At 37.6% G+C, this 15,894-nt stretch overlaps 1 protein-coding gene and 1 long non-coding RNA gene across 7 annotated transcripts in view; one reads left to right on the forward strand and one right to left on the reverse strand.

The window, feature by feature from the left end:
* LOC141385682 (uncharacterized) overlaps window positions 1–11,642 on the forward strand; it is a 42,499-nt gene extending 30,857 nt beyond the window's left edge. Inside the window, exon 4 of one of the 3 annotated variants that reach the window (XR_012406541.1) lies at window positions 11,187–11,642. This is a non-coding gene — a long non-coding RNA (uncharacterized lncRNA). Of the gene's footprint in view, window positions 1–4,179; window positions 4,821–7,103; window positions 8,291–11,186 lie in introns of those variants that run through there. The other 2 variants (XR_012406543.1, XR_012406542.1) reach the window with 2 other exon arrangements.
* Window positions 1–15,894, reverse strand: part of inpp5jb (inositol polyphosphate-5-phosphatase Jb) — a 57,421-nt gene that overhangs the window by 13,666 nt on the left and 27,861 nt on the right. For all 4 annotated transcript variants that reach the window (XM_002662195.8, XM_073951684.1, XM_073951683.1 and 1 more), the window contains 3 exons: window positions 11,146–11,253; window positions 8,641–8,749; window positions 4,314–4,430 (listed from right to left, as the gene is read on the reverse strand). In XM_002662195.8, the coding sequence (XP_002662241.3) occupies window positions 4,314–4,430; window positions 8,641–8,749; window positions 11,146–11,253 (334 nt within the window). The remainder of the gene's footprint in view (window positions 1–4,313; window positions 4,431–8,640; window positions 8,750–11,145; window positions 11,254–15,894) is intronic.

The raw sequence follows: 15,894 nt of genomic DNA on the forward strand, positions 1-15,894 counted from the left end.
GTCACTGGTTTGAGTCCCGGCTGAGCCAGTTGGCATTTCTATGTGGAGTTTGCATGTTCTCCCCGTGTTGGCGTGGGTTTCCTCCGGGCGCTCCAGTTTCCCCCACAGTCCAAACACATGCGCTATAGGTGAACTGAATAAGCTAAATTGGTTGTAGTGTATGAGTGTGTGTGGGTGTTTCCAGCCTAGGCTGGTTGGCTGGTTTTAGCTGGTCGACCAGGCTGGTTTTAGAGGGGTTTTGGCAATTTCCAGGCTGGTTTCCAGCCATATCCAGCCTGGTCTTAGCTGGTCAGGCTGGAAAATGACGAGCTAAAACCAGCTTGACCAGCCTGGTTTAAGCTGGACATGGCTGGTATTGGCTGGGCTAGGCTCGTCAAGCTGGTTTTAGCTGGTCATCTCCCAGCCTGACCAGCTAGGACCAGGCTTGAAATGGCTGGAAACCAGCCTGGAAATGGCCGAAACCCCTCTAAAACCAGCCTGGTTGACCAGCTAAAACCAGCCAACCAGCCTAGGCTGGTTTAAGCTGTTTTTTTCAGTAGGGTTTTCACATTTTAATTAAAGATTACAAGGACAAACTAATATTTTTCTCTTAATGACATGGATCGTTCACTGCAAAACTAGCAATGTGAGCTAACAAAATCAATATGCTTAGTTTTGATTGCTTAGTTTTGTTCATATGTACTTTAAAGATATAACTATCTAACATAACATAAAATGAGAGCTCAATTTTGGCGGAAATGTGTGTGATGTACAAGTGAATGTATATATTTAAGGGGTAAATCTGCTGATTTCTCTAGTAAAGTCTGCAGGTAAAGCGAGCAGAACAGAAATGGTGATTAATCAAAACATTGTCCAGGTGTTTGGTAACCATGGCGATCAGTCATTAGAACCGAGACCTCTGAGTGCTCAAGCATGCTTATTATCAGCTGAAGTGAAACGCTTTAGTGTATCATCTGCAAAATACACGCTGAAATACATCGACTGTCAGTTATCAAAAAACTAAAATGCATATTTTTGTAAAATGTTAGTGCTGAATTTGTGAACTGCGAGGTCCTGGAACAGATCTGAAGAGGAAGAGGTGTCGTGCACGAAAGTGGAGACCCTTGGGGGGAAGGCTTGTGTTGGATGGCGGAGGGGTGGATGGGAAGGACGAAAGTGAAGAGGGTTAGGAGTCCCGGAAGAAACTGAAAGTGAACATCTGAAGAGGGAGAATGGAAAGTGAGGAGGATGATCGATAAAATCAGGTGCCGGACGATCTGTGCTACCTCCTCAGAATGTGCTACCGGTAGCTCAATCTGTCATATTCCAGCTAAAAAAAACAGGGGTTATGCATTTTGTCAGCTACAAATCGGAATGAACTACCACTCTAATAAACGTATTAAATATAAAACGAATGAAATCAAAAACGTTGAAGCAGTGGCGCAGTAAGTAGCGCTGTCGCCTCACAGCAAGAAGGTCGCTGGTTCGAGCCTCGGCTCATTTGGTGTTTCTGTGTGGAGTTTGCATGTTCTCTCTGCGTTCGCGTGGGTTTCCTCCGGGTGCTCCGGTTTCCCCCACAGTCCAAAGGCAAGTGGTACAGGTGAATTGGGCAGGCTAAATTGTCCGTAGTGTGTGAATGTGTGTGTGGAGGTTTCCCCGAGATGGGTTGCGGCTGGAATGGCATCCGCTGCATAAAAACTTGCTGTATAAGTTAGCGGTTCATTCCGCTGTGGCGACCCCGGATTAATAAAGGGACTAAGCCGACAAGAAAATGAATAGATGAAATAAAAAAACTAAAACTGAAGGCAGTAGTTTACTCTGATAGACATTTGAAGCTGCTACGCCTTTTTCTACATTGTTCAATAGAGCAGTAGTTAAAAAAGGATCCAAATCCCTCCCATTTCGAGGCCGACCACAACGTGGTTTTAAGGAAATTTAAAGAAAGAGACTTGCTGTGTTTATATCACCCCAATGAGGCTGTGGACACACTATACATACACACAGATCTGTGCAAACAGAAAGATGATTTTCATCATATGTGTCCTCCAACCAGTTAAACTCTGCTGCTATTTGGGGATTTGCGCCTGGATTTTGCCTACCCAAATTTAAAAGCTTCCCAAATCCACATGCAGAGGTGTAAACGCAAAAAGTTGGCATCATTTTAAAGAAAACCCTTTGAATTTCATAAAACACTATTGAAAGTGTTTAAAATAATAATAATAATAATAATAATAATGGTATATGCTGTCTTTATTATAATGAACACCTAAAAAAAGAGGCGCTTTTTGTATTTTTTTTTATAAACTCAGATTTGAAAGTGTATCTTTTAGGTTCTGTGTGGTCTCGCGTGCTGTAATTAATGTTGGTGGTTCCTGCACAAGTCTGTAATCATAGGAAAAAAGACAAATGTCTCCACCATAATCTATGCAGAAGTTATTGTATTCCAACTGATGAGAGGTGCTGTACAAGCCACAGGGACCGATAATTGTTTTCATATTTCACTATTCTTTTGTTTGATCAAACATAATTCACTGTGTTTGGACCACATCAGACATATAAAAGGATTACTTATGCACATCACCTCAAAAACAGAGGAGAATGGCCCTGAAGTGCACAGCGTAAGGTAGGAGTAAGAGATGACAGCTGTCTGTGCTATCTGCGGCTGCTTATTGATCATAAATGTATTGTTTTCACTTCTGCTCCATGGAAACACCGAGATTCATTCGGCAACTGTTTGACATGTGAATATAATTCAGTAAAAATAATGCAAGAACCGTATGAGCACCGGCAAGAGCTTTCATTTGAGCTATAACTTGTACATGTGTCATATGAAAAATATGAAAATTAACCAATGTAAAATACCCAGCTCGGGTATCCAAAATACTGTGTATTTAAGTGTAAATAACTTTAGTACAGTAGAATAAAAACCAAAGTGATGCATATGTGCATAAAATATAGATTCTACACTTTCAAACAAGACCACTAAAGGGGTCTGGTGTAATGCTAGCCCTTTAAATCTTAAAGCAAAAGTTGATGACGTCACAGACCCGGGAGTTTAACTGGCTAAAGTGACATTTAAAGGCGTAACTAGGTTAATTAGGCAGGTTAGGGTAATAATGCAAGTCATTGTATAACAGCAGTTTGTTATGTAGAAGCTGTAAAACAAATATTGCTTAAGAGGACTAATAATATTTGACCTTAAAATGGATTTTAAAAAATTAAAAACTGCTTTTATTCTAGAAAAAATAAAGCAAATAAGACTTAAAAAATATTATAGGAAATACTGTGAAAAATTCCTGAATCTGTTCAACATCATTTAGGAAAAATTTGAAAAAGAAAACCACATAAGAGCGAATAATTCTGACTGTAAAGAGTTTTTATCAGATAAAAATGTGCATGCTTTCAATACCCCAAGGGTTTGTAATCAAACTGTATAGAGACTACAAAGTAAAGTAAGTTTACGCTCGATTAAATCAGATAATTGTGACTTCTTAACTTATTAACACCCAGAAGAAAAACAGTCTGGTTTCCGTAGTCCAATCATTCACTAAAACCTGACACTCTTACAGCCGTGAGAGCTGAGTTTATCATTATGACGGCTTTATTTTGTATTAATCAGGTGTTCAGCGGCACATTATTAATATTTCATCAACACACTGCATGAGATGTTTAACAGGACGCCATGAACTGGCTCCTGTGTGACCTTTCAAATCTGCAAATGAGGATTCACTCATTCATTTTCCTTCAGCTTAGTCCCTTATTTTTTAGGGGTCGCCACAATGGAATGAACCATCAACTATTCCAGCATATGTTTTACACAGCGGATGCCTTTCCAGCTGCAACCCAGTACTGGGAAACATCCATACACATTCATTCACACTCATACACTACTGACAATTTAGCCTACCCAATTCCCCTATAGTGCATGTGTTTGGACTGTGGGGGAAACCGGAGGCAACCCACACCAACATTGGGAGAACATGCAAACTTCATACAGAAATGCCAACTGACCCAGCCGAGACTCGAACCAGTGACCTTATTTCAGTGAGGCGATAGTGCTAACCACTGAGCCACCTTCTAATTGCCGTTATCAGTCTCACACTATTTTCTGAAAGTCTTGATAACACTATCATTGAGTTTTTCTTTTGTTATTGGAGCAAACGCAAAACACTTGTCCTCTCCTGTTCACTGTGCTCTCAGTTTACCCGACTATGACGACATCTGCTGGTTAGAAACCTGTGAAATGTGAAAAGTGTCCATCCGGGATTTCAGCAAGCGAGAGTTTCCTCCTGAAGTAAGGCTGTGTCTGTGAGCAGAGATATACTGAAACTCACCCAGATCCCCCCGAGGCCGGTGCGAGTGGTCTGTGTCTGAATCCCCCTCAGGAACGGCAGATGAAAATATTTGGCAAAGACGAGCAGCAACATTCCCTGCATCCTCTGAGACGTGGCCTGCAGAAGACACACATAAACACACACACAGTCAACCGGAAGAAATGGATATTCCTTGAGCAGAAAGTCTCTATGGTGTGTGTGTTTGTACCTCGTATTCCTAACATTGTGGGGACCGAATGTCCCCACAAGTATAGCAATACCAGTACATTTTGACGTTGTGGGAACATTGTTCTGGTTCCCATGAGGAAAACAGCTCATAAATCACGTTATTTTGAAAATGATCAAATGTTAAACCCAAAAAGGTTCTGATTTAGGGGTGGAGGGAGAGAATATACAGTCTGTATAGTATAAAAATCATTACGACTATGGGAAGTCCCAATGAAGACAGCTGTGCAATTGTGTGTGCGTGTGTGTGAATGAAGCTGAAATAAACGTTAAGTCAATACTTAGATGACAAATTAAGTAAATGTTACAGAAAAAAATGCAATTGATAAAATATATATATATATATATATACACACACACACTCTCCGGCCACTTTATTAGGTACACCTTTATACTACTGGGTTGGACCCCCTTTTGCCTTCAGAACTGCCTTAATCCTTCATGGTATAGATTTAACAAGCTACTGGAAATATCCCTCAGAGATTTTGCTCCATATTGATATGATAGCATCACGCAGTTGCTGCTGATTTGTCGGCTGCACATCCATGATGCCAATCTCCTGCTCCACCAGATCCCAAAGGTGCTCTATTGGATTGAGAGCTGGTGACTGTGGAGGCCATTTGAGTACAGTGAACTCATTGTCATGTTCAAGAAACAAGTCTGAGATGATTCACGCTTTACAACATGGTGCATTATATTGCTGGAAGTAGCCATTAAAAGATGAGTACACTGTGCTCATAAAGGGATGGACATGGTCAGCAACAATACTCAGGTAGGCTGTGGCATTGGCACGATGCTCTATTGGTACTAATGGGCCCAAAGTGTGCCAAGAAAATCTCCCCCACACCATTACACCACCACCACCAGCCTGAACCATTGATACAAGGCAGGATGGATCCATGCTTTCATGTGGTTGATGCCAAATTCTGACCCGACCATCTGAATGATGCAGCAGAAATGGAGACTCATCAGAGCAGCAACGTTTCTCCAATCTGCTATTGTCCAGTTTTGGTGAGCCTGTGTGCCATGCTACTGTCAAAGTCACTTAAATCCCCTTTCTTCCCCATTCTGATGCTCAGCTTGAACTGCAGCAGATCGTCTTGACCATGTCTACACGCCGAAATGCATTGAGTTGCTGCCATGTGATTGGCTGATTAGAAATTTGTGTTAACGAGCAGTTGGACAGGTGTACCTAATTAAGTGGCCGGTGAGTGTATATATATATATATATATAATAAAACAATTCATTGTAAATGATCCTAAAACAGCACTGCACTGTTCAAAATAGTCTTTCTGTGCTTACAGAATCTCTTATTAAGTGACTTGAACACATTTAGTTTCCTTTCAGTACAAAACTAACTACTAGATACAAAACTAACAGATTCAAATGAACAGTAATTAAAATAAATAAAAACATAAAACTGAAAATATGATCAAAATCTAGAAGAGTTCATGAGAGTGAATGTGTCTGTAAAGCGCTGAGCTCCACTGCACTTCCCCTGGCAGTGTGATTAATTAAGCAGAATGTGATTTCAACAGCCCTGCAGACACACACACACACACACACACACACACACACACACACACACAAACAACACCAGTCGAACGCTCAGCCTGCACTATACACTGTACTCAGAGTCTGATAATAATACACGGCTGAGTATAATACCACATCATGTGTCATACACCACACTGAGCTTATTTCTGCACAAGGGAAATACAGTACTGCTGCACAGATGAAGGAGGACAGAGAACACACGACAGAGACAAAGACCAGCAGAGAGATCCTCAAACACACACACACACACACACACTCACTCACTCACTGTTATATAACATCACCCTTAAGCTGCAATGACAACTCTATGAGTGCGCCTCTGTTTCTTTGTGTGTTTGTCTTTGTGTGTCTCTGCGTGTGTGTCTGTTTTTATGTGTGTCTGCTTCTTTATGTCTCTGTGTGTGTGTGTGTGTGTGTGTGTGTGTGTGTGTGTGTCTGTGAAGCTACTGTGTACAGCCATTTTCAGATCTCTCCAGAGATGTTCAATAGGATTTAGGTCTGGGCTGTGGCCGGGCCACTTCAGGACATTCACCAAATCGTTGTGAAGCCACTCCACTGATTTTTTGCGGTGTGCTTTAGGTCATTGTCCCAATGGAAGATGAACCGTCGCCCTGGTCTGAGGTCAAGAGCGCTCTGAAGCAGGTCTTCATTCAGGATGTCTCTGTACATTGCTGCATTCATCTTTCCCTCTATCCTGACGAGTCTTCCAGTTCCTGCTGCTGAAACACATCCCCACAGCATGATGCCTCCACCATGCTTCACTGTAGGGAGGTTATTAGCCTGGTGATGAGCGCTGCCTGCTTTTCTCCAACCGTAACACCTGGCATTCACTCCAAAGAGTTCAATTTTAGTCTAATCAGATCAGAGTTTAGTTTCTTATGGTCCGAGAGTCCTTCAGATGACTTTTGGTAAACTCCAGGCAGGGAGCAGACTCTTACCATACAGGCCTGATTGGTGGATTGCTGCACAGATGGTTGTCCTTCTATAAGGTTTTTCTCTCTCCACAGAAGAACGCTGGAGCTCAGACAGTGACCATCAGGTTATTGATCACCACCCTGACTAAGGCCCGTCTCACCCGATCACTCAGCTTAGATGGCTGGCCAGCTCTTGGAAGAGTCGTGGTGGTCAAACATCTTCCACTTACGAATGATGGAGGCCGCTGTGCTCATTGGAACTTTCAGAGCAGCAGAAATGTTTCTGTAACCTTCCCCAGCCTTGTGCCTCAAGACAATCCTGTCTTTGAGGTCTACAGACAGTCCCTTTGTCTTCATGCTTGGTTTGTGCTTTGACATGCACTGTCAACCCTGGGACCTTATATAGACAGGTGTAGCCTTTTCAAATCATGTCCAATCAGCTGAATTGACCACAGGTGAACTCCAATTCAGCTGAAACATCTCAGGAATGATCAGTGGAAACTAAAGGTGCTTTCACACCTACACTTTTGTTTCGGAACGTGTCTCGTTTGCCCAGTTAGCGCGGTTCGTTTGGCATATGTGAACAGGGCAATCGCGTTCTGTTCCGCGCCAAAGTAATCGCTCCGAGATCGCTTGAATGAGGTGGTCTCGGCTCGATTGAAACGAACCCTGGAGCGGATCGATTGCAGTGAGAAAGCGATCCGATCCGAGCGCGGTTATATCACAGTGTTTTATGGATATGTAATAGGCAAACGGCTATATGAAGAGAGAATTATGAGTATGGCGGGAAGTTTCGCGAGTCTCCGGATGCCCGCAAACGAGTGATGATCTCCCGGTATTCTTGCGTCTCCCTCCGGTCCTCAAATAAGCATCATTGCGCACCCTTCTCACCCCTCCCCACCGCATCTCTCCTCAGACACGCCGCGCGCGCACCCTGTCAATCACCACCAAACCACCACCTCTCCTGACAGCTGAGCGGGACACTGCAAAATAAACCCTGACACTCTGACCAATGTGAGGAGAGTTTACTCGCACGTGACTTGTTTTAGCTCTTTTGATCTGTTTAGAAACTTTGCAGTGTGAAAGCGAACCGCTCCAAGAGCAAAGAGCAACAATGTAACAATTGTAATCTCTGTTTCGGAACAACTGAATCGATTCACAGGTGTGAAAGCACCCTAAATGGACCTGAGCTCAATTTAGAGCCTCAGAAAAGGCAGTGAACACTGATCTACATGTGATTATTCAGCTTTTTTTATACTCAATAAACTTGCAACAATTTCAAAAACTCAAAACTCTTTTTTTCACATTGTCATTATGGGGGATTGTGTGTAGAATGTTGAGGAAATCAATGCATTAAACCCATTTTGGAATAAGGCTGTAACATAAACAAATGTGGAAAAAGTGAAGCGCTATCAGTGCTGTCCGGATGCACTGTGTCTCTGTGTGTGTGCGCCTGTGTATTTGTACGTTTGTGTATGTCTATGTGTGTGACTCCATGCATGTGTGTTTATGTGTGCCTCAGTGTCTGTGTGTCTCTCTGTTTGTGTATTTGTGTGTGTGTCTGTGTGTGTGTGTGTGTATCTGTGTGTCTCTGCATCTATGTGTGTGTCTCTGTGTGAGCGTTACTGACCAGCACATAACCGAAGGGGCTGAGAGCGTCCATGCAGACTTCGCTCCACTGGTCAGTGAAAAGAACATCTTTGAGTCGTTTGTTGATCATTGAGTTCACTTCCTGTAGGCTGAGAGAGAGAGAGAGAGAGAGAGAGAAGAGAAATAAATCTGAAACTCCACACAGAGCCGTCTGAGACAGGAGCGGTAGAAGAGGCCGGCGCTGCTCCACATGCAGTGTGCTCATGTAGGTCACGTTCTACATTATGACCTTCACGTTACAGCAGGAGAACACACTTCAAGGAACACTTGTCTTACGAAAATATTATGAATGTGTGTAGCTGTGCAATAAAAATGCATATACAATCAGTTACACAGAGAAATCTGCAGCAGGAGGATAAAGAACGAGCCTCCTCCTCTTCTCTTTACTTTTACTCTTCACTCCTTTACTTTGTTGGAGTAAAGAAATGGTGGATACTAACTCCGCTGAACACATCCATTAGCCCACATATTTCATTTCATTTGTTAAGCGCGAAGATTTGTTTCAAAACTATTTCTAAATTCAGTTCTAATCTCCAGCAGATGAATAAATGAACAATAATAATGAAGTGTGGTCAAACAACTGAGTTATATCTAGGGCCAGACGAAATCTACAGACATTTTTTTGCTGTTTCTGTGCAGAATTTTGGTAAAATCTGTGGATTTATGCAGAATGATTTTGGAAGTATCATAACTAAAACCTTAATATATCAAATAAAAAGTAAGACCTTTTTAACTTGTATTTAATGTTTACAATGCAAATCCAATTAGATCCACTTTATTTGGTAAACAAAGCAAATCTTTCATATAATATCTCTACTAAAAGACAGAAAATAGTACTTTACAAACTGCATTGTAAATGAATCATATGAATATTTCCATATTAGTGATATACAGTTGAAGTCAGAATTATTCGCCCTCTTTTGATTTTTATTTTCTTTTTTAAATAATACCCAAATAATGTTTAACAGAGCCATGAAATTTTCACAGTATGTCTGATAACATTTTTATAAAGTCTTATTTGTTTTATTTTGGCTAGAATAAAAGCAGTTTTTAATTTGATTAAAAAACATTTTTGGGACAAAATTATTACAAAATATTTTTTTTATTTTTTTAAATTATTTTAAGCTAATTTTTTTCCCGATAATCTGCAAAACAAACCATCATTATTATAACTTGCCTAATTACCCCAACCTGCCTAGTTCACCTTATTAACCAAGTTAAGCCTTTAAATGTCACTTTAAGCTGTATAGAAGTATCTTGAAAAATATCAAGTCAAATATTATCTACTGTCATCATTCATTCACTGGTCGCCTTAGTCCCTTTATTAATCCGGGGTCACCACAGCGGAATGAACCGCCAACTTATCCAGCAAGTTTTTACGCAGGGGATGCATACACTCTCATTCACACTCATACACTACGGCCAATTTAGCTTACCCAATTCACCTATAGCGCATGTGTTTGGACTTGTGGGGGAAACCGGAGCACCCGGAGGAAACAGGCCACCATGGGGAGAACATGCAAACTCCACACAGAAATGCCAACTAAACCAGTCGAGGCTCGAACCAGCAACCTTGTTGCTGTGAGGTGATCGTGCTACCCACTGCGCCTCTGTGACGCCCCAGTCATGCTTTTTTACCATCCCTAGTAGCAAAGAATTCTGGCCCAGATTTGGCAAAAAGCTGGCACAGCAGGCATTCATCCGGCACTGGCATACAGCATGTGGGCCAAACATGGCCCGGGTTTGGCAGAGGTGGCACCGTTTTTAAGGCGGCACACAAGATTTGGGCCAGATGAAAAACGTAGTATTTGGCCCAGATTTAAAAATTTGATGAGTGGGCCATGTGAGTTTGGCCAGTCTTGACCCACATTTAAAATACACTAAAATCATTTTTGAGTAAAGAAAAAAAATTCGACCAATCAGGTCACTTTGAGAAAAAGCGTGCCCATAGTGTGCCTAAAGCGCATCACTCCATGGGTTTATCAATTTCAATGCAATCGTGACACACCAACCTATCTGACCCAGTTATGAGTTATTAACTTGGCTGAGACTTGGCCCAGATATGCTCTGTGTTTGGCCCTTGTCTGGAAGCCAGATTTGGTCCAGTCATGTACCGTAATTCACTGCGGCATGTGGGCCAAGCAAAACCTGATTGTGTGGGTCAGAGCTGGGCCAGAGAAATTTTGCTATGTGGGATGTAACTTCAATTTAAATTTGCATGTGAATTTTTCATTTTGATTTATGTTGTACCCCTTAGATTCCAGGTATTCAGACAGTCGTATCTCTGCCAAACAAGTTCCAATTCAACATCAACGCCAATCATATTTTTTCAGCCGTCAGGTGATTTAAAAAATCTAAGCGTAAAGAAATTGAAACTGTGGTGGTCCAGCAGCGCCACATATTTCACATCAACATTATCATCATTTGATTGCCCATGAGTCTTTTATCTGTTGTAAATGATCTTCACAAATGCTAATGTACTCACCCTATAATATACATGTCTGTGTTTCCATCTCCAACATTCAGGCCCAGCAAATTAGTGATGTCTTCCGGAGGCATCGCTGAGCCCACGTTCCAAGTGACAATATGAATCCTGTGAAGACAGAAGCACACACTAGAGAACTGCTGTTGAACAGGGATATTTCACCAGAAAGCCACACTGACAGGTTGTTAGTTTCACTTAAAATGACTTTAAAACATGTTTGCTTCATAGTAGTGTAGCAAACAAGTTGAAGAAATGAACAGGGAGAAAGAAAATCATCAGGACAATTACACACTGGCAAAGTAGACGGCATTGTTGACTGTAAAGGGAGTAGCCTAGTTTTGTCGAGTCTCATCGCATCACTTCATCTTAACTAAACATGTTAACGAATGCCTCATTATGTAGGTTTTACATGCATCCAGTGGGCTTTCTGAAGTCTTGGAGTATTTGTGCATAGTATTATGATATATTTACATTTTTTAATAAATAACCCAGTAGATAATTTTGTTTTCTAAGTTGCATGGGTATATTTGGCAAATTATAGCAATATTTAAAAAAGTTACAGTGTATGGGTCAAAACTACAGCCTTTTCTACGCCAAAAATGAACTGAACATTATGATAATTACTGTACTATATAAACACTACTGTAACTATATAAAATGTTTTATTTTTTTTCAATTTTGAATTATTATTGCATTGTTAAGCAATTCATTAAGAGCTTTATAGGTGATTTTCTCTTGTTTATTTTAACTCCAAAAAAAAAAATATCATTCTAACATAACAATATATAATTATATACTATAATACTACTACTGCTGCCAATAATAATAATGAATTGATTAATTAAAACAATTATAAATAATAAACAAACAAATAAAGAAATAAATGAAAAAACAAAACAAATAAAGAAATAAATGAATAAATAAATAAAAACAAATAAAATAACAAAAAGCAAGCAAAACAAATAATAAATGAATAACAAGCAAACAAACAAACAAACATTTTACAAACAAACATATAAATAAATAAATAACAAATAAATAAACAAACAAAAATAAATAAATAAATAAATAAATGCATGAATAAACAAAAAAGAATAAAAAGCACATAAATAAACAAAAATAAATAAAAATAAATGAATAAACAAAAAAAATTTAATTAATAAAAAATAAATTAAATTAAAAAATAAAAAGATTTACCAATAAATAAAAAGAAATAAACAAACAAATAAAAATTAATAAATTAACAAAAAACACATAAGTTAATTTAAATAAATAAATTAACAAACAAACAAATACATTTAAATAAATTGATGTACAAACAAAAAATGAATAAACAAACAAACAACAAATAAATAAATAACAAAAACAAGCAAATAAATAATTAAATGAATAAACAAATAAATAAAAAAGAAATAAAATGAAAGAATAAAAAAACAAACAATTAATAAATAAATTAATAATAAACACATAAAAATAAATAAATAAATATATAATCAAACAAATAAATATAAAGAAACAAACAAGTAATAAATAAATGAATAAAAAAACAAATAAATAAACAAAAAGAAACAAACAAATAATTAATAAACAAATAAAAATAAACTAATGAATAAACAAACAAATAAACAAATAATTATAAATAAACAAACAAACAAACAAACAAACAGATAAACAAAAATAAGTAAATAAAAACAAACAAACAAATAATTACCGTCCTATCCCAACAACCCACATATAAATGCTTTCAGCTTAAAAAATCCTTTCAGGTGATGTACAGATTGACAATTGTGACATATATTATATATAATATATACCACATTTATTCCATGAACACATATTCAAATGAGGGTCTCCAATATTGGATTTACCCACCCAAGCCTACTTTAACAAACAGTAAAATAGAGTTTCTGATCATGCCTGTGTAATGAGTAAATGAAGTGAAGGACAAAGTTTAAATCCAAGCCATGGAGCTGTGAGCAGTAGACACACAAGATTATTTCAGCGCTGATCCGCCTGGAGCACAAATGACTGCTGGAGTGGACTATTCAAGGTGTCGAAGCTCTAAAACACTCCGACATGATGAAGCTGGAGAGGAAACAGACCTGATGAACTCCTACATCACAGATAACTCACTTCTTTATTCACCTGTAGTACAATCTATGTCTTAAAGGCACAATATGTACGATATTTTCAGTTGAAAATCCAAAAATCACTGGAGGAGTGATATATTTTGCTGACTTATGTACTTACATCATCATAAACGTTTAGAAGAATGTTAAAATCCTGAGAAATAAGTTTTAACTAGTGTTCAGAGCATGTGCTGTGTGTGTTCATGCTAATTTCCGGTTTGGTTTTATAGAAAACGGGGGAACAACAGTGATGCTTTAATGTGTTCTGTGTTTTATTGGACTGCACAGAGCAGCATTAGAACTGAAGCCTAAAATGCATTTAGTATGATAAAACAGCGCTGCCTCTTCTCCATGTGTTCACGAGCCAAAAATGCTAAATTACCAGAATGGTTTCAGACGTAAATTTAAAAATGCACTGTAAATGCACTGCTATTATCAGTAAATGTAAAAAATTGTGCTTTCAATTGCCATAAAATTACTGGAACAGATTTAAAAGTAAATAAATAAGAAGTGCTGTAAATTGCTGTAAAATTACCAAAACAATTTTAAAGTAAATAAAAAAAAAATCATAAAATTACATGAATGGTTTTAGCGGTGAATAAAAAATCTGGTGTAAATTGCTGTAAAACTACTAGAAGGGATTTACCAGTAAATAAAAAATGCTGGAAAATGGTGTAAAATAACCAGTGCACTTTTACCAATTAATTAAAAAATGCACTTGTTAATTGCCATAAAATAACCAGAATGGTTTTACTGGCAAATTTAAAAATGCACTTGTAAATTGCTGTTAAATTACCAGAATAGTTTTACCAGTAAATTGCCATAAAATTACTGGAACACTTTTACCGGTAAATGAAAATAATGTACTGTAAATTGCCGTAAAATTATATGGACAGTTTTCCAGTGAGTTCAAAAGTACACTGTAAATTGCCGTAAATTTACCAGTAAATTTAAAACTGCACTGTGAATTGCCGTAAAATTACTGGAACGAATTTACAAGTGACTAAAAAAAATGTGCTGTAAATTGTCATTAAATTACCAGAATGGTTTTACTGGCAAATAAAAGAATGTGCTGTAAATTGCTGTAAAGTTACCAGAACGGATTTACCAGTAAATAAAAAATATGCTGTAAAATGGTGTACAATGGTGTAAAATAACCAGAGCAGTTTTACCAGTGAATTAAAAAATGTGCTGTAAATTGCGGTAAAATTACTGGAACACATTTACCAGTGAATAAAAAATTGCACTTGTAAATGCACTGTGAATTGCTGTAAATACTGGAACGGATTTACAAGTGACAAAAAAATGTGCTGTAAATTGCCATTAAATTACCAGAATAGTTTTACCAGTAAATTGTCATTAAATTACTGAAGCGGTTTTACCGGTAAACAAAAAAAAATTCGCTGTAAATTGGCAGAAAATTACTGGAACGGATTTACCAGTAAAAAAAAAAATGCTGTAAAATGCTGTAAAATAACCAGAGCACTTTTACCAGGGGATTAAAAAATGCACTGTAAATTGCCATAAAATTACTGGAACACATTTACCAGTAAATAAAAAACTGCACTGTAAATTGCTTTAAATTTACCAGTAAATTTAAAAAAATGCACTGTGAATTGCTGTAAAATTACTGGAACAGATTTACAAGTGACTAAAAAATGTGCTGTAAATTGCCATTAAATTACCAGAACAGTTTTATCAGTAAATTGTCATAAAATTACTGAAGCGGTTTTACCGGTAAACAGAAAAATTCGCGCAAAATTACTAGAACAGATTTAACGGTAAATACATAAAAATGCACTGTAAATTGACAAAATTACTATAATGGTTTTACTGGAAAATTTACATTTGGCGTAAAATTACAGATCTGAATTTACCAGTAAATACAAAAAGGACGTACAGGTTTTACCAGCAAATTAAAAAAGGCACTGTAGTTTACTGAAAAATTACTGGAACAAACTTGCCAGTGAACTTTTAAAATTAATTGTCGTAAATTGTCAAAATTGCCGTAAGATTATCAGACTGGCTTTACCAGTAAATACTAAATGTGCTGTAAATTGATGTAAAATGATCGTAACGTTTTTACCAGTTAATAAAAAAGAAGTGCTGCAAATTGGTATAAAAATACTTGAATGGTTTTACCAGTTAAATAAATAAAACTCCACTATAAATCGCCTTACAATTACCAGAACTAATTTACCAGAAAATACAAAAAGTGTGCTGTAAACTGCCTTAAATTACCGGACTGATTTTACCAGCCTATAAAAAAAAAACAATGTGCTGAAATTGGTGTAAAATTACTAGAATGGTTTTACTGGCAAAAAAAAATGCACTGTAAATTACCATCATTTACTACTAAATAAAATAAGTGCTGTAAATTACCATAAATTACCGATCCGAATTTATCACTAAATAAAAAAGTGCTGTAAATTACAATAAATTACCGGTCCGAATTTACCACTAAATAAAAAATTGCTGTAAATTAATATAAATTACCGGTCTGAAATTCCCACTTTTATTTAGTGGTAAATTCGGACTGGTAATTTATATTCATTTACAGCACTTTTTTATTTTAAAGTGCAGTAAATTAATATAAATTAATGTAAATTAATATAACCAC

This window comes from Danio rerio, chromosome 5, assembly GCF_049306965.1.
Source record: "Danio rerio strain Tuebingen ecotype United States chromosome 5, GRCz12tu, whole genome shotgun sequence".
NCBI lineage: Eukaryota > Metazoa > Chordata > Actinopteri > Cypriniformes > Danionidae > Danio > Danio rerio.